At 39.7% G+C, this 22,973-nt stretch overlaps 2 protein-coding genes and 1 long non-coding RNA gene across 7 annotated transcripts in view; 1 reads left to right on the top strand and 2 right to left on the bottom strand.

Moving 5' to 3' along the window:
• LOC111269046 (uncharacterized) overlaps positions 1-3,203 on the bottom strand; it is a 17,078-nt gene extending 13,875 nt beyond the window's left edge. Inside the window, exon 1 of the long non-coding RNA XR_002685536.1 lies at positions 3,125-3,203. This is a non-coding gene — a long non-coding RNA (uncharacterized LOC111269046). The remainder of the gene's footprint in view (positions 1-3,124) is intronic.
• LOC111269043 (nuclear pore complex protein Nup93) lies at positions 3,130-13,672 on the top strand. 4 transcript variants are annotated; one of them, XM_022848359.2, is made up of 12 exons: positions 3,133-3,498; positions 3,849-3,969; positions 5,252-5,418; positions 5,706-5,830; positions 6,376-6,902; positions 7,262-7,881; positions 8,002-8,283; positions 8,636-8,706; positions 8,967-9,147; positions 9,382-9,487; positions 9,966-10,033; positions 10,707-13,672. In XM_022848359.2, exons 1-12 carry the CDS (start codon positions 3,469-3,471, stop codon positions 10,770-10,772), a joined length of 2,364 nt encoding a protein of 787 aa, XP_022704094.1. In that variant the 5' UTR covers positions 3,133-3,468; the 3' UTR covers positions 10,773-13,672. The 4 variants fall into 4 exon arrangements, with proteins under 4 accessions (XP_022704095.1, XP_022704096.1, XP_022704094.1 ...); XM_086971929.1 differs by having other exon boundaries at positions 3,419-3,498; positions 7,262-8,283; XM_022848361.2 differs by lacking the exon at positions 9,382-9,487 and having other exon boundaries at positions 3,132-3,498; positions 7,262-8,283.
• LOC111269044 (uncharacterized) lies at positions 13,207-22,973 on the bottom strand. Of its 2 annotated transcripts, none has more exons than XM_022848362.2 (4): positions 22,838-22,973; positions 17,273-17,457; positions 15,705-15,973; positions 13,207-15,482 (listed from the first exon to the last, which is right to left on the bottom strand). In XM_022848362.2, the coding sequence occupies exons 2-4, from the start codon at positions 17,397-17,399 to the stop codon at positions 15,081-15,083; spliced, it is 798 nt and encodes a 265-aa protein (XP_022704097.1). In that variant the 5' UTR covers positions 17,400-17,457; positions 22,838-22,973; the 3' UTR covers positions 13,207-15,080. The 2 variants fall into 2 exon arrangements, with proteins under 2 accessions (XP_022704097.1, XP_022704098.1); XM_022848363.2 differs by lacking the exon at positions 22,838-22,973 and adding an exon at positions 22,267-22,473.

Here is a 22,973-nt window from a genome sequence, read left to right as displayed (position 1 = left end):
AGGAGGCGTTTTACGACAGTAAATCTTTTTTTTTGAAAAAAATTGTTAGCTGAAACTGACATTCTGTATGTGATGTATTACAGAATTTTAAACCAAATATTAAATATAGAGAAACTGAGTAAAAATGAATTCGCTGTTTGACTCCAGCCTAGTTGTCTGTGGTGTATTCCATGCGCGATTTGTGGACATCTAATCAACCAAAAGCCCTGCCTTGGGGTGTATAGGTTTTATATATATAGGCATGGTTTAGGTTTAACCACCAACCGAAGCCACCAGACGAGAGAATGGCGTCACCGTTGAAAGAAATTGAGTTCGCTGGCAATGTCCGGACAAAAGGTAAAGAAAGTAACTGCAATGGACATCAGGGGCATGTGTTACTATAAGAATGAATGTAGCCCACTGCTCCGAGTTCCTTAAAAAATTCATAAACCGTTCGTGTAGTAATCGAAAACACGCTATCCGGCTACTCGGTAAGTACGCTAGATCTCATCATCAATTATTTCCTAGGTTAAGCAAAGGTATATCCAACGTTGGCCTCAGTTAACTTATTCTAAGTCCATGTGAGTGCGGAGCTTTCCATGGCCTACGAAAAGCATGTGGTAGATAAACATATTTCAACATCGGTTTACTTCTGGAGGCTACAAGTAGGGAAATTACATATGGTAGGTATATGACTGTTTTGAGCGCTGAGACAAACGTGTGAAAATAAAGAATAATACCTCTAATACATGTTAAAAATCATTATTCCCAAAGGTTACTTCATTTCAAGGTCTGTCGAATTTACCCGTAACAACCTAATAATAATACTAACAATATATTTTATGACTTTACCAGCTAGGATTAAAAAAGGAACAAGCCCCCCGTATAGAACGTAACAGTTAGAGGTAATTAAATGGTGGGCTACAAAGAAAAGTTAGGGGCATATTGAATGCTTGCTTAATCGAAGATTACGTGGTTCTTATTCGGCTTTTAATCATCGAGGATTTGGAACAAAGCTCCTTTAGTTTGACCGCAAAGTTTGCGTGAAGGCTTGTGTTAATTCAGAATGAAGATTAGAAGCCTTCGATACGATAACCTGTAGCCCTTGAATTTCAATATAATGAGTTGTGATGATACTAATAATTATCTTTCACGGCACATTGCAACTCGGAAATACAACCTGTGATAATTCATATTGCATATATCGCCGGTTTCGATCTAAAGATGCGAGCTGAAGGGTAGGTCTCATCGTATAGTAGACTAAACATTTTATTAGCTGCGTTTTCACTCAGATTTTTCCCTAAAGCTGATTTCAATCAAAAAACAGTTTATTTTCTTACACTAATTAGCAGTCACGCGTATCGGATCTGTTGGTTCCACAGTGGCTCAAAATGATGAAATCTGTGGTAGATTAAATGTTTGTATAGTATGTGTGCTATTTCAACAATCAGACAACAGTGATAGCCGCATTATATAGCCACTTCTAACAATGCTTATCTCAAAAGGGTACTAGATATACTTCCGAAGGATTTAATCCACCGTTGTACATGGAATTATATTTTCTAACGATCGAGTTCGAAAAAGATCGGATAATGATTCTTCAAGCTTCTGTTCAATGTTACCAATATCGCTGTTGGGTCTTGGCTTGCCTCCCCAAATACTACCAACATGGTCAATTGGACATCAACATTGCTTTGACATTTAAGCTACGCTTTCGAATGCTCGGCGAGTTTATTCTACTTTTCGTTGTGTAGCCATTATCTCAATACGTGACCTCCACTTTTTACCTCTGCCCGGTCACCGGGTCGACAGCGATTCGACCCACTCATCACGGACGCAATGGGTAGAATATTCGCCCACACAGACACACGCGCATTTACCCATTGTAGGCGCCGCTAACTCGAACGGTCAGCGTCGAAGCGCCATTTTGAAAATGTGCGAATGAACCCCAGTTTGAGGCAGCTGCCCAAAACCAGTGCTGAGTACAAGGAAATCCGCGGACAAGCAGATATCCAACTGAATGTGCACAAACTCAGGCCGACGGACGCTTAAATGATTACGCCTAAGTTATTATTCTATTTCTAAGCTAACTAACTTATTAACTAATGAGTAACTGCTGAACTGGCTCATAGTGATTATCACATATTTCAAGGTCGGAACAGAAAATGTAACTAAATTAGATCGGCAACTTTAATGATAATATGGCAACGAGCTAGAAATATATACAGCTGCAGATATCGACACGAATTATTTTGAAGTTCTACTCTTTGTGGCCGTCTCTTGTTTTTCTTATTTTCTTCCCAGTTATCCTTTCCACTGCCCTCGCCCTCGTCGCTTTCACTTCTCCACTGGGTCTCTCCCCTCCATCAATCGCTCGTCATTACATTTGGCCTCGCTTGGCAGTACGAGAGAATGACTAAGCTAAGCTTTCGTTGAACGTGACGAGAGCACAATCGTCAATCAACTAACGTTAGTAATTACACTAAGGCTGCAGTGTTCATATACTTTCGAAGTAGTTAATAAATGTACCCTTTCGCCCGTCGTCTGCTACTTCGATGAATATTTCAATATATTGTAAACTTCTATTAAACAGCTGTGATTATAACTATGAGTAGCTTTTCTGTTCAAGGGTCCTTTTGCATTTGCCTCAGCCCGGTCCATAAACGTGTTCACAGAACGTTGTTCAAGAAACAATAGCTTAGAAATTTTAAAGTTCTGCAAAATAATTTACTTAGCAGCTTTCTATCTAAACGTGACGAGATTCCACCGTTGTTGTATTGGCAGGTCTATTTTGATAACTGAGTTTGACGAATTGTTTTCTGTAGTATTATGTTATCTTGCCAATGATTGACAAATGACGAGCGGAAACGAATATACGGCTCATTAATCGAACCTAATGCTTAGAGTAAATATATAGAAGGTCTGGTTTTCACATTCCATTCTAGTGTAATATAGGTATACTGATTGCACAAGTTAGATGTCTAATTAATTTCGTATGGCCTCCTGGCGTTTTTTTCTCACTGGTTGCGCTTAACATCGTGGCTACTATTGGAAATATATATTTTGGCACAGCTCTATCCTATTCACTAAGCTAGCTTCCAAGAACAATCTACTAGAGAACTATTGCGCTATCGTGTATACATACCCCCACTCGTTTTGCTTCCTCGCTTCACCTTAGACTGAATAAATGTATCGAGTTCTACGTTCGGAACTGGGATCTGTGCTGAGTCTTATGATAAGCATGTCCACTTTAGGATCACATGGCACGATTCGAACGTTGGACTCGAAGTGGCCGACAAGAAGCTCTGAGAATTTTTCCAATCGCCGTTGCTAATTAAGAACGAAGTAGTTCAATTCTATTGTTGTCCATTGAAAAGCAAATGAACTGACGTGTGCATCAGTACAACAAAGACCGAGTTGTTTGCAGCGACTTTTTCAGTCGTGCCGGATTCTTCGACCGTTCCGCGACCCGGTTCAAGACGCCACTACATGAACGTGTCGGTTCCCAGTTTAAAGACGGTAGGTTTTCTTAGCAGTACGTGACTGTATCAAGTCTGTACAGGCACGTATGGGCCTTCAAACTAAAATTTCCCGAAAAGCGCATACGAAATGTTGCATCTTGAACGAATGACGAACTGCACGAACGGTATGCAATTGCGGTCACGATTTATTCATTATTTATTTGTAGGTATGTTTAATGATCCCAATGTATATTGTAGACAATAGTTATTATCCATTGTCGAGCCATTGTTATATGAGTCGTGAGCCCTCTAGTTACGTATTAGCAGAGATTCTATTATTAGATATACGTATGTATAATGGACGGAGAGGGCGAGAAAAACTTGACGCGCTTTTATTTTGCGCCTTAGGACCGTGTCGGGCCGTCGCTGCGCGCCCTAGTCAGAGACAGTGAACAGTTGGCTTTAGAGCTAAATGAAGGACAAGATCTTCCCAGGGTCATACGAAGCGTTAACCAAATGTACAACGATGGTAAGACACAGTCGGCCTCCTGCCGCATAAAATAACGTTACAAAAATTTCACGAGCGAACGGATGGTAGCTATTAAAAACCTCATCCGTCAGCCGAAATGTAACAGTTAAAGCAGATAGCGCCTACGTGTAGGTCAACTGCATAAATACTAATCTACAAAACTCGCGATTTCGTTGTTTATTGTAATTCTTTTCGAGGGAAGACGGTTATAACGCTAAAAATAGATGTTAATATCATATGGAATATTGTTTTTTCAAGGAAGAGGTAACGATATTTTGGCTTTTAACTTTTATATCGATATAAAGAGGCAGTGTGTCGAATTAATGTAAAGTTACTCACTGTCGCGAGAAGAACTATACCAAAACTACTCCTAATCTTTACCGGAAGACACTTAGCCTAAAGTAACTTTAAGTTGCAAAATTGTAAACACCTCTGTGTAAGCTTATCTAACCTAAGCAATAATCAGAGAAGTAAGTATTAAAAAACTGATGCCATCGATTGGTTGTCGCAAAAGAAAATTGGACAAAGGGCATGCCAGATTCTATCAGAGCTGCTTTGGAATTTGAATCTTCACATTACCTGCATTAAGTCACCTTGCTTAAGCCTGTAAGTCACTTCTAAGCCTGCATAATACAGCCTCAATAGAACGAGATAAAAACTTGTGAATGCCTGTACTTTTTTTTAATTTTGTTTATATTAATATCGATTTCACAACAGAAATTAATGATGATGACGCATGTTTATTAGAAGGCCATACTTGGATTAAGGTGAAATTGGCAGTTTTTTTTATATCGAAAAATTTCCGATTTGATGTAATTTATCTCCCGTCTGTCGTGTAAGTGTTTTAAGTTCCCAATGAACGCTTTCATTGGCCTTATGTAGTACAAAAATTGCTTGTCAGAATATGACTGCGTACTTTTCGTGAAGAACTATGGCTGAGTATCCTACTTCTTTTTGTACTACCTTTATCAGCAAAAACTTTTGTTAGACGTTAGATGAGGTATCTGACCCTCAATACCCTATGGCGCATAATGAAGTGTTAGTGAAAACTTGGTGGCAAATCGTCACCATGGTACTGAACATTGGGTGCAACTTGTGCTATCAAATATGCAAATCCCACTATTCTCGCCGATCTGATGCAGTTTAATCGATTCAAAAATCTAAAACAATGAGTCCCAAAGTACGGTTACATCCCGTCATGATTTTTTTTCTAATGATTATTGCTTAGACTCCACAAAGAACACTGCTATTTCTGATGCGAATTTTGCTGCATTTCTGATAGGTTCACAAATTAATGCTACTGCGTCGAGCGGATCAGGGAATCGCGAGCAAGAAGATGTCCAGGCTGCGATACTTATGGGGACGCGGGGGTTTAACTTGCCTTATTTAAAGCTTCTCGTTGACCAATTTCCAGCAAGTCCAGTGTTTGCACAACGTCAGAGTATTCAGGTAGAAGGAATAAAAAAAAGCGGCATTTTTTCGAAGCAATTCGAAATGCCTGTGTTGACCGTTGTAGGCCAATATCCCACAACCAAATTTCCTAGCGTCTTCGATTGTAGCTTGTGTCTTTAAGGGAAACGACACATGTATGAGCGAGATATTTAATGATTACTCTTCGACTACTATTTTTGATTATGTCTGTCTAGAATAGCTTCTGAACGTCTACTACCTCGAAAGATGACATGCTTTCAAAGCGTTTCGAGATCGAAAGGTAAAGTGCTATCTAACTATTACAGAAGACCGACGTCAAGGGCTTCTTAGACAACGAACGCCAAAACGCTGTCATATCGGCGATTGCCGAGAAAGCGCTGATGACCCAGAACGAAATCAATCGCTTCATCCACCGCGTACAGAATGAAAGGTTACTTAAAATAGATGTATGGCAAATTAGCACGCGGTGCAGCGACGTGTTTAGTGTTGAGCTCCGTGTTCTATGGGAAGTTGTTCCATATAATACATTTTGGTCAGTTTGCAGATTAAGTTGCGTACTGAAGGGACGAAAAAAGTTGATATTTAATACAAACTTAGGTGAATTAGCCAGTAATCGGTCCGTCGTCCGCCGCTGCCCAAATATCGCATTGAGATCATTTCAGATAACCTCTTGTCATCTCTTACTATCAATCAAAATCTTGAACTTACGTAGAAATCCGAGGAAATTAGAGATGCCGCTCAAATAGAAGAGATAAAAATAATGACTCCATAATAACAAAATAAAAGCTTCAACGTGTTTTGAAATTTCACATAGAGTTGCAGTCTGGGTATAAAATTATAAAAATTTAAATTTTATAGCATTCTGGTAGAGATAGACTCTGAAGTTCACAATGACTTTTCTGCCCGTATAGAGATCATTATTGTGTAAAGTTACTGTTCCGTTTTCCGTGATGTTGACTAACGCTCTTCTATCAGATGGGCTGAACAGAAACGACGAGTGCTGGCTTCGGTCGAGTTCAGCACTGACAATGTCAGTGACCAACGATTACAGTCATTCAACGACGCGCTCGCCATAAAGAACTTGACGTGGGCTCGGCAGGCTCGTGAGACGATCTTGACTTCGTTAGGTACCCCAATACGAGCTAGCCTATCGACAGAGGAACGCAAGTATGCTCGTGCGCTGTCACAACATAACGCTACGTCGCTGTCGGGCGCACAGTTTGGCGAACCGCAGACTCTCATCGACAAAATGATGCAGGCGGTAGAACAGCTGGACATAACTTTGCTTTGGCGGCTTCTGAAAGAGATGCAAACTTCGCGGACGATCCTGTCCAACGATCGTCTGCCGCAGCTTGAAGTAGCGAAGAAATTTCTCGAAAAGAAACGTCTCGAAGATATCCGCAGAGTCGTTTATGGCAATCTGAAAAAGGCGTCGCTTGGCGGCGCGCCCGGCACGGGATCACTCATACGCGCGTACTTGAATGTGAAGCCGGTATATCGATGTAAGCTGGCGTCGTTTCGCGCTTGTTCTGTTATAATGATCTAGTAAAAACGTAAAAACATCATACAAAATATAAGACTATTTTTCTAAGTCTTCAGCATTCAGAGCATTCAGTCATTGCCCGAAATAGCCGTTATGAGCGAAATGTGCTCTTTCCAGAAAAAGGTTCGCACTAGCAATGGCATCACCCATGGATTCCTCTGAAGAGTCATGCTATAGGGTGATACAAGTGCATAGCATCTTACACAATAAACGACCCTTTGTAAGTTGCTATGAAAGTAAGCATTGCCTAGCTACACCTTTATCCCATTGTATGACGTTACGTTTATGGATTATCCATACAGTTTTTTTTGTTTTCAGTTTCTCCCGATGAGCCACTGGTGTATGGTCATCCTGTATGGGCAGTAATGTATCACGCCTTCCGCTGTGGCGACCTGGCATGCGCTGCTGAGGCGGCCACACAAGCTGAAATGTTTGATCTTGTTGGTAAACTTCAGGAATGCCAACGTAACCCTCAGCAGCGATTGGGTGATGAAAGTTCAAGAGTACTACGGATCATATATTATCGAGATTATGGTTTAGGTTTGAACACGAACAACCCGTACGCGCGGGCCTTATTAGCTATTCTGGCCGGCTGCGATGTCAGTAACACGCACGGAGATCTCGGCATGGGGAACATCGAAGATTACATTTGGCTCAAAATGTGCAAGGTGCTCGCAACAAAAACCCAGGAAATCGACGTGCTCAACTTAGCGGATCTACAGTCAGAGCTGGCAGACAGGTATACGAGTGCCGACTTTGATGCCTTGCAACGACCGTTAACTTATGCCTATGTGTTATTACTTACGGCGCAATTCGAGCGAGCCATTGGGTTCCTCTACCAGATCGACGATCAGAGATGTCACGCGGTGCACATGGCAATTGCATTAGATCAGCTTGGCCTGCTGAATCTCACGACTCAGCCAGGAGAACGTATTCTTGTACGTATAAATGATACTTTTCAGATAAATATGCCCCGGTTAATCACCGTGTACTCGCGTCGCTTTGAGATGTCCGAGCCTGAAATTGCCCTTGAATACTATTATGTCTTAAAATCCCAGCATGGAGCGCTTTGGCTGCAATGCATCATCGAATTAGTCCTGGAAACAAAGGCGTACGCGAAAATACTTGGACGACGAAATCCAGATGGCGGAACTGTTAATGGCGCTTTGGAGAAGTTCATTCCTCTGGGCAGAAACAATGAAGTACGTAAACAGGTTACTATCGCAGTTGCTGACGCGGCCGTATCACGCGGTTTTCACGAAGAGGCTGTGGCACTATACGAGCTCGCTGACGAAAGGCAGAAATGTGTTAATCTTCTCATTAAAGTACTATGTGTTCAGGTAGGGATTGCAGGCCCTATAAAACGGGCTGTGCAGACCTCATTTACATCCTGCGCTAAACGTATTCTTTTTGATGTTATCGGTTATCATATAGTGTTATCGGTTTTTAGCTAAATGGGTTGAATCCTATGACATGTTTGCAGAATCCATTTTAACAATCTAGAAACAGGAAAGTCTGAGATATTTTTCATATCATCATCATTACATCGTGATGATCAGATATCACTCAGGTCAGACGATGATGAAGATGGTCACACGTAACAGTACTACAGATTAGTTGGCTAGATAATCTAATACAATATTTGTCGTTGCAACACATCGTGTAGATTTGAAGATAATACAACTTTTTCAGGTTAGCCAAGCAGGTTCTGAAGGCAGTAAGCGAAGTAAACTTCAGAAGATCGCACATCAAATTCTCATGCGGTACGTGTATGTAGAGAAACTATCAAACAATTTTCTCAAGGCAATCAGAATAAGGTTAAATTTTGCGTTTCCATGATGATTTAAACCTTTTACAGGATTAATAGTCAAGCGAAGATACTTCACATTATCCAGGTTCCAGGGTTGCTCTGCGTTATCATTAACGGGAAGTCTGCGCAAGAAATTCATTATGCGCAGTGTTTCATAGTTATTAGGATACGAATGTGATCGATCTGAGAACAGCTCGTCTTGTCTGTTTCCAGCTATCCTTTTCCTGATCTTACGCTGCTGATGGAGCTAATGGAGTTCTTTGACCTCTATCATTTATCGAAGAATGAGGAGGCTCTTCAGGTAATGGGGAGACTTCGCCTTATTCCGCTCCAAATGGCCGACGTCGATGTAATGATCGCCGTATTCTGCGGACTAAACGAACAAATCCGGAGGGTAAGTTCGTATTGATAGTGAAGCTTCGTAATTTTTATGAGAAAATGTCGTAAACTGTTGCATATAAGAATGGTGTAGATTTGATACATATTTCTACCGAAAAACCCTGACGGCCCTCGTTGTTCTTCACTATAATAATAATAAACAACGATGCCAACCTCGGAATAGCACGATCGATGGCATTTCAAGATGTATATTTGGCAATACAATATCTATTTTCATCATTTTCGGCAGATCATCCCGGACGTTCTACTGACATTAATGACCATTCTGAGCGATCAATACAGGATGATTAAGAGACCGCCGCAACAAAGTGCTTCTGTTATGGTTTTGATCAGAAGTAAGGGCAGTTTAAGTTTCCTTTTGAACATGTCGTGGGGCACTGCTTGTAGCTTTTCCGCTGCGAGAAATTGAGTCATTTCGACCATCGGCCACCCGGCGCTAGGAGGTTCGCCTCCTCATAATTTATTCATTTTGTTTAGCTTATGAGGAGAAAGCATATTTATTTTTAGATTTAGATAATATGTTTCGTCCACGAATGTGTTATATGAATATTGGGAGACTCCTATTTTGGGAGCCCAGAGTGGAGCCCCGGTTTCAACTCGGATCAGAGTTACTACCGTGGCAAATGCATTGCCATTACTCTGCCGTGCCTTTGTTGTTAATGTCGGTATTGGGCACGATATTGAGACAGCCAGCGTTTAATTGAATACTGATGCAAGAATATCAGTCTCAAAGCCAACAATTTGATATAAACGTATCCCCGTTGAGTCACAAAAAATAGCTACGGTTATCTAATCTGGCCGCATGTTTTCCAGGTGGGAACCTGGCGAAGCTAGAACTTATCAAAAGGCAGGCAAATGCCATTATTAAATATGCCGGCATGGTAAGATTTTCGTTGTCCGTTGTTACTCTTCCGTTTATGTTAGCTGACGTTACAGAATTAATCGCATAGCTAAACTAGTATTTAATACTGAAATTTCTTAGTTCCAACATGATAGAACGTCTCTTGATTGTGACGAAATGAGAAATACGGAAAAACTGGTTGATTCGCTTTAGGCAGATTATTAAACACAATGGCAAATATAAAAGCAGTACTACGTGCATGCTAGGCACATCGAGTTTTTTTTTACTTATAACATTCTGTGAAGAAGTGCCATGTTGTAATATTGTAGTACTTACCAACATTATCACAGTAGACGATATATATCAAATACGTTTAATTTAGATATAAATAGATTGAAGGAGCGGATGTGCATTAATCATTCAGTTATTAGGTTCCTTCAAACGAAAGGAACAATGAAATTTTCAGCAATGCACACCAATTGGCAGACAGGTAATGTAAACAAACAACACAGTCTGGTTAAATTGATTCGTCTGCCGATTTTGTAATGTCTGAAATGGAGCGTTTGCATCCTCGAGGCCGGTCTGACAATGGTATCTGTCGAAAACTGGTGGAAATCTTACGGAAATTGGTCGTGCAGCACTGGTGTCAACTCGTTAAAAAAAAGTCCCAAGCAAATTTTTATCTTAAATAACCATTAATTTCTTCTTTTCAGGTTCCTTACCGATTTCCCTCAAACGTAAATGCCCGCTTAGTGCAAATGGAGTCTGGTATGGCATAAATAAAATATTCCCTAGAAGCTATAGTTTCCTCATAGAACGACCCATCCCCCAAATAGATATGTTTGACATGTCCTGCGTGGGAAGTAATTACGGATTGAATACAAGATTTGCTTGACGTGTTTAGTAGGTAACTAGAAACGTTCGGCAAGCTCTCATAATGCTGCTAACGGCCCGTTCATGGTTTTTCAACTAGAGAACTACTAATCTGAAATTTCTATTGCTCGCGACAAAAATAATCCATTGCGCTTACAACAATAGCACTGCAGATTATGGTTCTAATAGACTAGCTTTTTGTAGGCACCAAACGATAAACTCACACATTGTAGAACTTCCAGTGGCGAATCAAGGGTTAACGAATTAAAGGTAATTTTATCATACTTTATTCATTTGCGGCAATAAAAAAAAACTCGCGTAATTAGGAGATAAATAAAGATTGCTGTACGTGCTATGGATTTATGACTAACTAGGAAATCACCTAAGCTACAGGCATCCATCTTACAGATACGTTGTTACGTTAGAGTGCCTTCGATGTAGCTGCTTGACCGTAACAGTTTAACGAGCTTGCTTAAGACACCTAAAACACGTTTAGCTTTTAAAGTTCAGTAGGCTCTCTGATAAAAAAAAAATCATAATTAGCTAGACGGAGTGATAATTTTCGTATGGCTAGAACCATAAAATGCTCCACGTAACTGAACTTCTTCGAATTGTAATGGGAATGGTTTTACAGTGCCGCGTGGTCGGGAAATAGTTCCGCATTTCTTCGTTTCCTAAATCACGGTTGACATTAACTTTGTACACAGCAAGCTTATGACGATACATTTAAGTTGACATTTTTCGTTGTATTCTTAATGTGTGATATATATGCTTTGTGAAGCTATATGAACATGCTTATGACAGGCGGAAAACAGATGAACTTACTTACACTTAGGAATTCTTCTGCTTAAATTGTACCGACCTCGTTCTACTATGCGCTCTCACCGAACACACTGCGATCAGTAGTATCTAGTAGAAAATATCCAACCTAACAGACAAGGCTAACTCATACATGTTTCCATCGCCTGTTGCAAACATGTAGCTTCCCATCTGGCTAATAACAATCTAGGAAACTGATTTTTGGCGAAATATTTACTTACCATCTATGCATTGCTCACCAGTGCTACGAATATAATCAAACAAGACCGAGTAATAATCTCTTAATAAATAGGTTATGATATATATATATATGCAGGTATATTAAAAAAAAGGTTGGTGTTTGCAAAACTGTCGTTAAAAATTTTGGGACAAATGAAGCGAACGTACCTTCAACACTAATTGCAACTACATGAGATCCAGACGCAAGGATCGCGCGACGCAAGGTTAAAGCTTTTTGTTGTCCGTCCCTACTACTGTTCTCTGTTTAGAGAACATGACAGTGATCTTCATTACGATTGCACGTTAACTGTGGTTAAAAAAGTCTATATTACGGATGCTTTCTGTCATGCAAATAAGCCAAAACCTTCTACCTCCAAAGAGAATTGACGTAGGAAGCAATTGAGAGTATCTCACTTCCACACGCGGGTTTTATACAAGCTTTATACGTACGATCCTCAACAAACAGCTAGCTCGCACCAGTTTTCTTGTTTCAAATATACCGAACGTCTATGCAAATCAGAAGCTGCAGCTTAAATCGTTTTTCGCTATATTACGACGAGGTTCTTTAATGTCGAATGCAATAAGATCATATCAGGAACACTGCGACTGGAAGCGCTGTACTGTATCCTTCTGAGTAAAGATTGATGGTCCAGTATTTCTTTTCCTTGAGACAGCCCGCAACATTTTAAAAATGGCAGTGCTCTTACTCAGGTTATTTTTGCATATCCAGTATATGATTTTCCCCCCTCACTACGTACATTCTCACAAAATTGGGTTCACCTTTTAAAACTCTGCAAGCCTCTAGACTAAAACTGCATCGTTTGTAACCGACTGTTTGTTGTTCCATGCTTCTTCTGATATGTGTTCCTAAGAGAAGGGACTTGCTATTTTTATTGCTGCTCTAAAGCGTACAAGTCACGTCGCCTTTTTTGTCAAAAGCGAAACCAGCATCTATATAATAAATATAGTTTGCTTTCAGTGTTCTGAACGTTCTGCACGTAAAGTTGTCTATTCTATCTAGCTATTTATTCCACCTATCCTCAGATTCTTTAAGCGCAGATGAAGATACTTAGAAAGGGGAAATTTTAGTTGTGAAGTGGTTCTGCGAATAAAAGTGCCACAAATGAAGTAACGGGTATGTACATACTCTGGTAGAAATTCTGTTAGGTTAGCACGATCGTGTCGTAAAATGTAAGGGGGGATGACGGTTAGAGAAAGAAAAATGACGACGGAACGTAATGCAATTTTTGTAAAATCAAAACTTGCGATACGTTAGTGTATAAAATTACATAAATCGTGATGTTGCTTGTGATGTTATATCCTCTTTGTATTTTTATTTAAATGGCTATTTACACATTCTCGGTGTATTTACAAATGCGCAATTTCAGCCATCATGTTTCCCTCATTTTCATCTTGATGTTTTCTGTTTCAATCTTCCCGTATTTTTTTCTTCTGTATGTAATAGGTGCATCATTTCAGCATTGCTTTTTCGAGATTTCCTCGTTTTTACGTGCCGTATTATAATCCATGTATTTATCTGTAAGCAACATCGAACCAAACACCACACTACGAAGATAATTCCGTGTAAATTGATAAATTTCAATTTACGTATGTCACCCATAACAATAGTTGAACGGTAATAACCCGGTATTGCAATTGTTCTAATTATATGACTACGGTATCTTAAGTTTAAAAAAATCGAGTACAATGATTGCAGTAGTGGGCTCACCCTCAGGCAAATTACACTACCTGCATGAATTCATTCTTACCAACAAAACTGCACACCAACATACAAACCTGTTAACTACCTAACTATTAGCCTAATGTCGACTTAAAACGTAAACATCGGTTACAGCAGGCCTCGTGACGAGTATGGAATAAAAGTACTGTCAGCCACTTTTGCCAGCATACGCCTTTAGTTGACGATGGCAGCCTTCGGCTAAGTCAAACATGTCACTGTGACAATTTCAAATTAGAAGTTAGACTTTTGGCTTGCATCGCCTAATTTAAATTCGTGTAAACGGCGAATTGTGATACTACTAAAAAAACAGCCTTTGCAAATATACAATCGCGTAGGATTGTGCTGTGTGAAATACAATAACGGTATGTTGTTTTTCCTGCGTTTTATCAGTCCAATCAAAACAATCTGGTCGGGCCACATTGTTTGTTTACATGTCTCACTTAGTCCTTTCCGCGGTAGTAGCTCTATATGAGTGTGACGCTCACGGTCCTCGCATATCTTAACGAAGCCTGACAATATCTTCTGCGCCTAATTCGAAATAAATGATTCAGCGAATTCTGGGACTAGTTTCGTTTTCTCTGGATATAAACGTGCAAAGTACGTCGTGATACCGAGAGGCCCAAGTTTTGGAATTTGTTTGTATAGTAAGCTGGTTTGTTTCTGGATTTCTCTAACTCGGTTATGGACTACGAAATACTGCTGAAAACAGATCGAATTCTAATATATTGCCACCGCTTACTTCCATATTCTCTAAACTTCAGCTCTTAGTTCGCGTAGTTACGAGCTTTGCCAATCATCGAGTCCTTCTAGGTATTATCTTTGCTGCATAATTCATTAACATAATTAAGAGTACAGTGGAGCGATGTCACCTTTAATTGCTTCTAATCCACCCACTTTCTAGCCGTCGGCGGCTAGAATTATCGTATCGTACACTGATTTAAAATTACACGACCCATCATTTCGATCGTCGTATGTGGTTACATTCGCTCGAGCCATTCGTATATTGAGCCATTATTCCTGTCACTATATTCTCAATTATTTTTGGGTTTTTCCTCCGCTCAATGTTTACTCTTAGACTGTTTTTCCTATCTTCCTTTTTCTCCTGCAATCATCTATGTAAACTTAACATTTCATAATTTCATCATTAGCATGATCACCGTTATATAATTATGAAAAATTACATGATCATTTCGTTTAAACAGTTCTCATTTCCAGCTGCTGTTTTGCACGCTGCAGAACTGGTATGGATAATTAGATTATAATTACAGAGAGGTGTTAATCCGTTTTGTCCAAAAAAGACAGCAAAAAAGTTGTGATCTAGGCGCGCCCAACACGCACTCGATTCATAGGCCGCTAACAGTAGGAATGATAATAAACGTGGCTGGACAGGAGGATGGTGGAGGGGAGAAAAAACCGCAGGCGCTGTGGAACGCGCTTAAAGTTCAGATTTCTTCTCGCTGCTGCTCGACGCTTTTTTGACTGAAGCCGGAGTAGGTTTGGGAGCCTCTCTGGGCTTGGTGGGTGGTGTCGACGTCGTAGGCGTTCTCGTTAGGGGGGCCTGGGTGGGTTTCGGCGTCGTGGTTGCTGCCGTGGCGGTGGCAGGGGCAGCCTTAGGAGTGGGCGGAGCGGCGTGCCTTTGAGCAGCGGGTGTAGCTGTCAGTTTGCTTGGAGGCACTGAACCAATAATGGGTTCCGATTTGCCCCCAGATTGGTAGTCCTCGATCATTTTCAATGCCAACTTATAGTATTCCAAAAACTGTTTCTTACCGGCGACAAAATATTTATTGACAACAACCCTAAAGTCGGCAAATTTCTCTGAAGCCAGTTTTGTATATTCCTAAACAGGGTAGAGATGCCAAAAAAGAACAAAGATATTAACATAATATAATATTACATATAATAAAGATAATAAATGATGGATTTCGTAGAGGTAACGAATCATTCTATTGAACAATCCCGATTAGAAGAAAACTTTGTTCAGCTATGGCTAATAATTTGGAACCATTGCATAAGCCGTGCGGCTTGCAGATCACTGTAAGTAGTATGTATAGAAGGTTACCTTGGAATACTGCTGAATAATGGGTAGATGATGCTTTTCAAAGTAGGCGTAGTATACGCTAGTGTGCTTCTCTGCTATACTGTAGTATATTAATGCCTTTTTATGGCCTACATAGTACGCCTCTCGAGTGAAATCTTTTAATTCATCCAACGTAGGCATCCTCTGCTTCATATGATACGAATAAGCGGTAAACACGGCAACGTAGAGAATTCCAGCAACAGCCGTCAACGTCATAAGCTTGAGGAATAGACTGAATAAACAGCCACAGCCTAGAACATTGATCGAGTAACAACGGAAACAAAAGGTTACATATGAACAACAGCTATTAGAAAGTACTCAACACGTTAAAGGGAAAAGATGTACCTATAAATATCGGAATTCAAGTACAGCTGAGTATTATGAGCCAATCTAGCTTTGTGCGATGTACGTATCTAAATCAAATTTTGCACACAAAACAGTATCGTAATAGTGTAATAGATTTTTTTTTTTCGTGACTATTACACCAGGACATGTTTGGATTCTAAGCTGAGGGGGTCACATCGACGTTATAGCTACAAATAATTTAGTTCCCTTCAATTGTTTTCATTTAAATTCAATTAATTAAATCAAATTTAATCCTATGAACGTCCGTGTTCCGATCTGTGTACAACCCGTAATATGAACTTTGTTTTAACCTATACTTCTGGGTTTCTAACAAAAGGACAGACTACTTTGAAGAGGTTGCAGCAAATGTCATTTCTTTACGGACTTATTCAGCAAGCCCTATTCGCTATATTATCGCAAGGCACCTAAGCATATAGCTGGTACGGTTAAGTAGATGCCCGACGAGTACAGCAAGCCAAGATATATATCAATCTAACGGAGCCTATCATGAAGCGTATTCCATGCGAATTATTACGGCTACTATTTAAAAAATAGTATAGGGCTTAGTTAGGATCGATTATAGAACCGATCGTATAATCTACAGTGATAGAATGATGTTGGCATTTTCTGCCAAAAAAGCATAGAAGGGTCAAAGGCCAAAACTAGCGCTATTCCGGCTGTTTCTATAACAAGTTGCCAATTCGAATATGCTTGCTATATTCTCCAAATGGTTTCCTTCTGTGCTTCAAATGACGATGTGAAACATCTAAAAAAGGAGGAAATGGAACTTTCAATTCAGCCAATCAAAACAACCAACCAATAAAAGTAAAGAAAAAAGTTTTATTTAAAAAAGATCACTATGCAAAAGCAATTTTCATTTTCAATTTCTACTGTTTAACTTGAAACTTTAAAAAAGTTTCAAGTAGAAAAGCTGAATAGAGACATTTAAATTATCGGATAAAGGTAATTTTCTAATATAAATATTTAAACCAATAATTTCGTTGAATATTTATATTCTTGACAGGTAGATTAAAAAATAAGCTGGTTTCTTATTGTCGGCTAAAAAAGATTGGAAGCCATGCAGTTATTTTGCTATGTATCTTGTAGGTAGGAGAGCTGCAAATAAACGATGAAAAATACGTTAAATCATAAACACAATGCATTCATAAAAAACAATAAAGGATAGATATAAAACAAGTACTCACATCCTTTGGAAGATTTGGGCCCGCTTTGTCGGCGAGCACCCTGAGAGCTCCCTGACGACGAACCACTCTTCTTCTGGCCAAGCTGAGAAGCTTGTTGATTGCCTTGCTGACCCTTACTTTTGGCCATCCTGTTTGTCTAGATAAAAAAAACTACTTGAAGGTGTGAGCTAGGCCTAAAATGTAATCTGCAAAAGAGAGAAACAACCACATTTACGTTACAACCATACGATACTTAATATGAAGTGTATTCAAGTGTGAAGAGGTATTAAATAAGCAGTATAGTTTTTATCGTATAATTAATTACCGTTATACATAGGAAGACATCTATTCTATCTAGAAATATTTAACATTACTTGTATTAGAGGAGACATGCTTAAATAAAGTGATTTAAACAGGAATAACATATAATCTAAAATAATCAAAATTGAACCATCAATCTATAATAGTTTTATGAATGCTCACTTACTTCCGCATTGCCTTTATAGAGTATGCGAAATATATATCATGTAACTGATACCATTTATGACTGCCACACGTACATGTACTATTCCTATACGTATCCCATAATTATCATTATAGAGTCTTAACGATAAACTCCATTATAACATTGACTCTTATTGCAATGAAACTGTCAGTCAATAGTCTGTATCGATGGCACTAGTCACCAAGTGTTTTTAGCGTTATGTTAATATTCCAAACCATTTCATGGAATTTTCTTTTAAATCGTAAAATAGTTATAATATTTGTGTCATTCTCTAAATACGAGTACTCCAAACATCTCCTATAGTTTAGTAATAAACTCTTTCTCAGGACATCTCGATCTGCTTGCTCACAGTTGTAGTTACCTTCTGTTTGGTGACTGAAAGGCGGCTGCATTTGCGCTCGGCGGTGGGCATGACAAGACTGAAAAACATGTTCAGACTCTGCAAAAAGCCCTCCGCTTGGTATTGACAGCGGCAAGGATTCTTAGCCGTTAAACGGCGACATGAACAGAACTAACAACAGAAGATTAAATACTGCATCTTCCGCATACATGACCGTTGTAGTACGCTGTCAAGAGGCTAGTAGTGTGATCTCAAATTTCGGATCAATCTGGCCATATAGTAATTTATGCAACTCGCCCAGTAGTTTGAATTTTATATGAACAACATGGTGCGACAACTGGCTGTTTCAAATGGCTGGGGAAGACAAAACTTCAATGTAAAATTCACAAGAAAAACTAGAGCTTAATCAAGTTCTACCGTATAGTTGTCAACTAGTTACCTTCAGCACCCTAGCTTGAAGGGCTCAGGAACCATAGGATGATCATGTTTCCACATACTTGATTAAGTCTGAATGGTGGGTAAATCCACAGTTGATACTTAACTAGTCTTGCATAATATAATAGCTACCTTTGCTTTACGATTTATACAGAAACAAAAAAGCATGCCTACATTTTATTGGTAGCCTCATCGAAGGAAAGTGATACGCTAACCAGTTTAATATAGTTCATAGGATTCAATTCCAAACAAACGACATCGATAAGACATCAATAAATGTATGTTCTAAAAACTAGAAAATGTAAATTCAATATGTGTTTTCATATAGTTACGATATATATCTCGCCTGATCCATCAGCGAACGAACGGCTGTCTGCTGCAAACGCAGTAGCACCAATATCGAATTTAGTCCGAACATAGTTGCCATAAAGGAAGATTATCTAAAAATATGCGTCTTTATTTAGTTGGTAAAAAAAAATCAGTTTTATTGAGTAGTTGGTCAGCCGTATAGGCAAAAGATATAGAAATTTATTTCCGAATAAACAGAAGTCAATGGCACATTTGAAGGTTCGTCGTCTTTAATCTGTTTGTATCCAAAGACTAACCGGTATTTTATTCACTTTGACTGCAAAACCCAAGCAAGCGTACCAGTCGTGTTTGCCATATCGTCACCGCTAGTAGAACTATAGCGTGTTAGATGCGGTCTAGTGAAGTCAAAGTTCGACATTGGCTGCATATCCAGTAAACAAACAATTTTTCTCACTCATAAAAAATCATCTCATTACGGTTCGGTTTGACGATGCTCAAAAGTTATTGCTAAATCCGTATAGCAGTGATACTTTGGAGTGAGAGGTCAGGCTGAAAATCTAAGACATGGATCGGTCAAGACTCTCCTGTACATCATAGCACGCGCTATTAGCAAAAGAAAGACTTCTCTTAAACATGTTTAGATTGTCATAAAATGGTCTTCTTACTGCGAACGCGTTCCTTCACAACACATGACAAATTCTCTAAATATATGTCTGACTAAGCAAACATAGCAACAAAAGACTTATTTTTAGTGCATTGCCCGACGTAACTCGTTATAAGAAAATAAGTGCGCCCTACTAGAGTTAAATATGAATAGTAAGTACACGAAACACCTCTGTTAAATCGAATTAGCTCTATTTGTGTCTCCTCTTCTCGCTTACTTTTCCTCCTTTTTTCTTGCAAAGGGTTTCGACGATTTTTTTTCTAGTAAATTTGCACAACGAATATTCTATCGCGACTAGCATTTCTATCGGGACAACCGCTATATAAATACCATTGATTTGATAGCAGTGTGATGACGCCTTTGTGTTCGGGCCACTAAAGTAAGCCCTTGGCAATTAATCCTTGCATGTGATTGATACATGCACACAACAGGCTTTTACCAGCATAAACAGGCGGTAAATTACTTGGCTATACAAGCAGCTTACGTTAGTAGAAAATACATATATATCTGTTTAGTTATCCCAGTCCAATCACATATGCTTATTAGCCTTGTTGGTTAAAAAATTGGCAAAAAAGAAGCCCTGCTTTCCAACAGGCGTCGCTGCCACGCTATAATGGCTGCTGCTTGCAAGCACCGGGCTGGCTAGCTAGCTGCGATCTCGTTTCACAAAATTGTTCAGCCTAAACTGCCGGCTTCTCTCAGACATGCTGATTATAATACAACTAGTCGGAACAATCGTCGGGACGGGTCAAAGCTGCACAGACATTCATAGATCGAAAGTAATAGGAAGAAAAAAAGAACCGTGTGTTAGGCTTGCTTCGCTCGAGCCGGCGCACAGCCATATATATATATGTGTAAACTTGCATACACACACGTGCAGATATTCTATTCACTTATGTACCCTTCTTCCGCGTACTACTCTTCACCGCTCTGAAAACGCCTTATTGCTTCCGCGGACCTCAAAATGCCTGTAAATGCTTCAGTTCGATATCGTTTCCTGCCGCTCGTCCTACCCGTTCGGTTGATACTCTACATCCGAAGGCTGTAGACGGCAAGCGAGTGAGCAGTGCTTGATGATCGCATGGCTCACAACGAGGATGTTAATAGGTAACAACAGGCAGTTTCGTCCAAGCAGTTTGGCCAATTTGTCAGATCAGTAGGCAGTTGGCAACTGTAGTAACTTGGCAAGGTAGCAGGCACCATAACATCAGCACTAGCGAATTTCGGCTGATGATACAGAGTTCGCGCATGATTGAGCAACAAAGCTATACCAGCACAGGAAAATAACATGGAACTAACTTATAAAAGAATGACATGGTCAGTGACGATGCCAGCAATAACAAAGCATAGAAACCGCAGTCTGTCATTCAAGATTGTCGCTGCACGAACGTTGGCAGAGTCTTCCATAGAAGCTGCCGGAATTAAGCGTGAGTAAATAAGCTTCTGTATAATAATCGCATAGGTATTATTAATAAAAAAACAAAAGTAATAACAGCAGTAAATAAAGAAAGGCAAGGGTAACGAGTAAACATTGCGATTATGATTTCCCGCACTTATTATTATAAATACAGCCATAATAATTTGTATTGACGGCAATGATTTCTACTGTTTGCTGGATTTAGGCCACGCCACTATACAGTTAAGAAATCCCGGCAAGTGCGTAAGGGACACCGAAACTGTCATTGCTATTATTTTCGATTTCGTAGAAAAGGAAACAGTACTTAAGGAAGTTTCTTCAATAATTATACATTAAACAATAATTATTTCCTGGTAAAAATAAGAAAATTTGGTTCTGTCTTCTTTTCGAACGAACCTTAGATACAAAGATATCTTCGTTAACACCACTGCTAGTAATAATCTAACAAGAAGAAGCAAAGTGGCTAAAATATCATTGTATATTCGAGTTTCATTAGCGTTTTCTTCAACGTTAAATAGCACAAATGTTTCACATATGATTGCACCATTTACGTGAAAGCCTGTTTCAACTTAGGGTCCATGCGACCAATCGGTCGGTAAATCATGAATTGATATTTTAGAGATGTGTTATGATTCATATATTAAAATACTCCTTATTTATTTGTCTCTATGGGCAAGCGCGTAAATTCATTTAAATTAAATCTGTTATATATTTATGCTGGCCAATCGTAATCATGCGAATTGCTCTCACGCGAGTATGTTTCAACAAGATCGCAAAAGAGCCTCCCGTCGGGCTGAATTTTTCCACGTGTATGTTTTCAAATAGACGCCGAGTGTAGGTAAAAGTGGGCAATGTTAATTTTTATTTTGACATTGATGGCCCGGTTATGAATATACCTGTGGAGGAACCTTTTACGAAAAAAACCTTAGGAAAGGAGGTCATCTCCTGTTTTCTAAATCAACGTTTCGAACGTTTCAAACGTCTAAAACAACGATTCGAACAGTTCTATAAACCCGTTCTTTTTGATCCGTACAGTCAACACTGGATTCTTATCAGATACTAAAAGCAGAATAGCTCCACCATTGATGGTACACCTTGCATGGTTTTCTATGTTTTCCTCTACTGGATTTATTATTAGTAATATTATTGCCATCATCATCCTCCTTCCAACAGTCAGATCACAACGCGGATGTTTGGTGCAACGGAAAGGTGCAAGCATAGACTGGAAAATTGCCAGCGGAACAACAATGCAAAATCTGACACGTACACTTTTCTATTTCAACTTTGGACAATCAAAAACCAAAGGACAAATGCGTCAAGCCTCATGAAATATCTGTCTACTCACTGATACCACGATTTTGAATCGCGTGCTCGCTCGCTTATTGGGTAGGTGCTCGCGAGAGTAGACCCGGTGTTTTACACAGACGTTCAACAAAATGTGTCGTTGTTTAAATAAAATGGGCTTCTCAGTCAAAGTAGTATTATCACCAGCAGCTCTTTATAAACGACGGGAGGCAAGCAGACAACTCGGCAAATGCCGCACATTACCGTAGTGCCGTATAGTTTGTTGATACTACGGGTCCTTCCTGCATATCCATACTCTACCCGCCAGCGCCGTCACCATAACGATCAGACTGGTTGTGTAGATATTCTCTGTTACTTGGCTGAAAACAACTGCTTTTTAATAATGTTTGGTGTTCTAATGATGATAGCGGCTATGTTGGAGGAGTGTCTAGCCACCACCAAACTGGCAAAATTGGCAACGACAATACAATAGCGCTTCTCGGTTGATCAGCAGTGACGTGTAACCCGACCTGCCGGTCTCCGAAGAATGAAATGCGATCACGTCTTGTCGAACCAGATCACTTCTCTGCGTCGATCGGCTGGCGAAAAAACTCATCTGAGCGCTTGCTTACCTTATGCAGCCAAGGAGTGGTTTCCAGTAAGACCGTACTCTCCGAGACACTCTAAGACGACACCACAGAGTCCGTCGGTATAATCTGTCATTAGACTCTACTCGATGGTTGGGTTCTACGGACTACAAGAGCGGCG

This window comes from Varroa jacobsoni, unplaced genomic scaffold (genome assembly GCF_002532875.2).
Source record: "Varroa jacobsoni isolate VJ856 unplaced genomic scaffold, vjacob_1.0 scaffold_1347, whole genome shotgun sequence".
Classification (NCBI taxonomy): domain Eukaryota; kingdom Metazoa; phylum Arthropoda; class Arachnida; order Mesostigmata; family Varroidae; genus Varroa; species Varroa jacobsoni.
The sequence above is the reverse complement of the archived record's forward strand: the minus strand, read 5'-3'. Positions and strand labels throughout refer to the sequence as shown.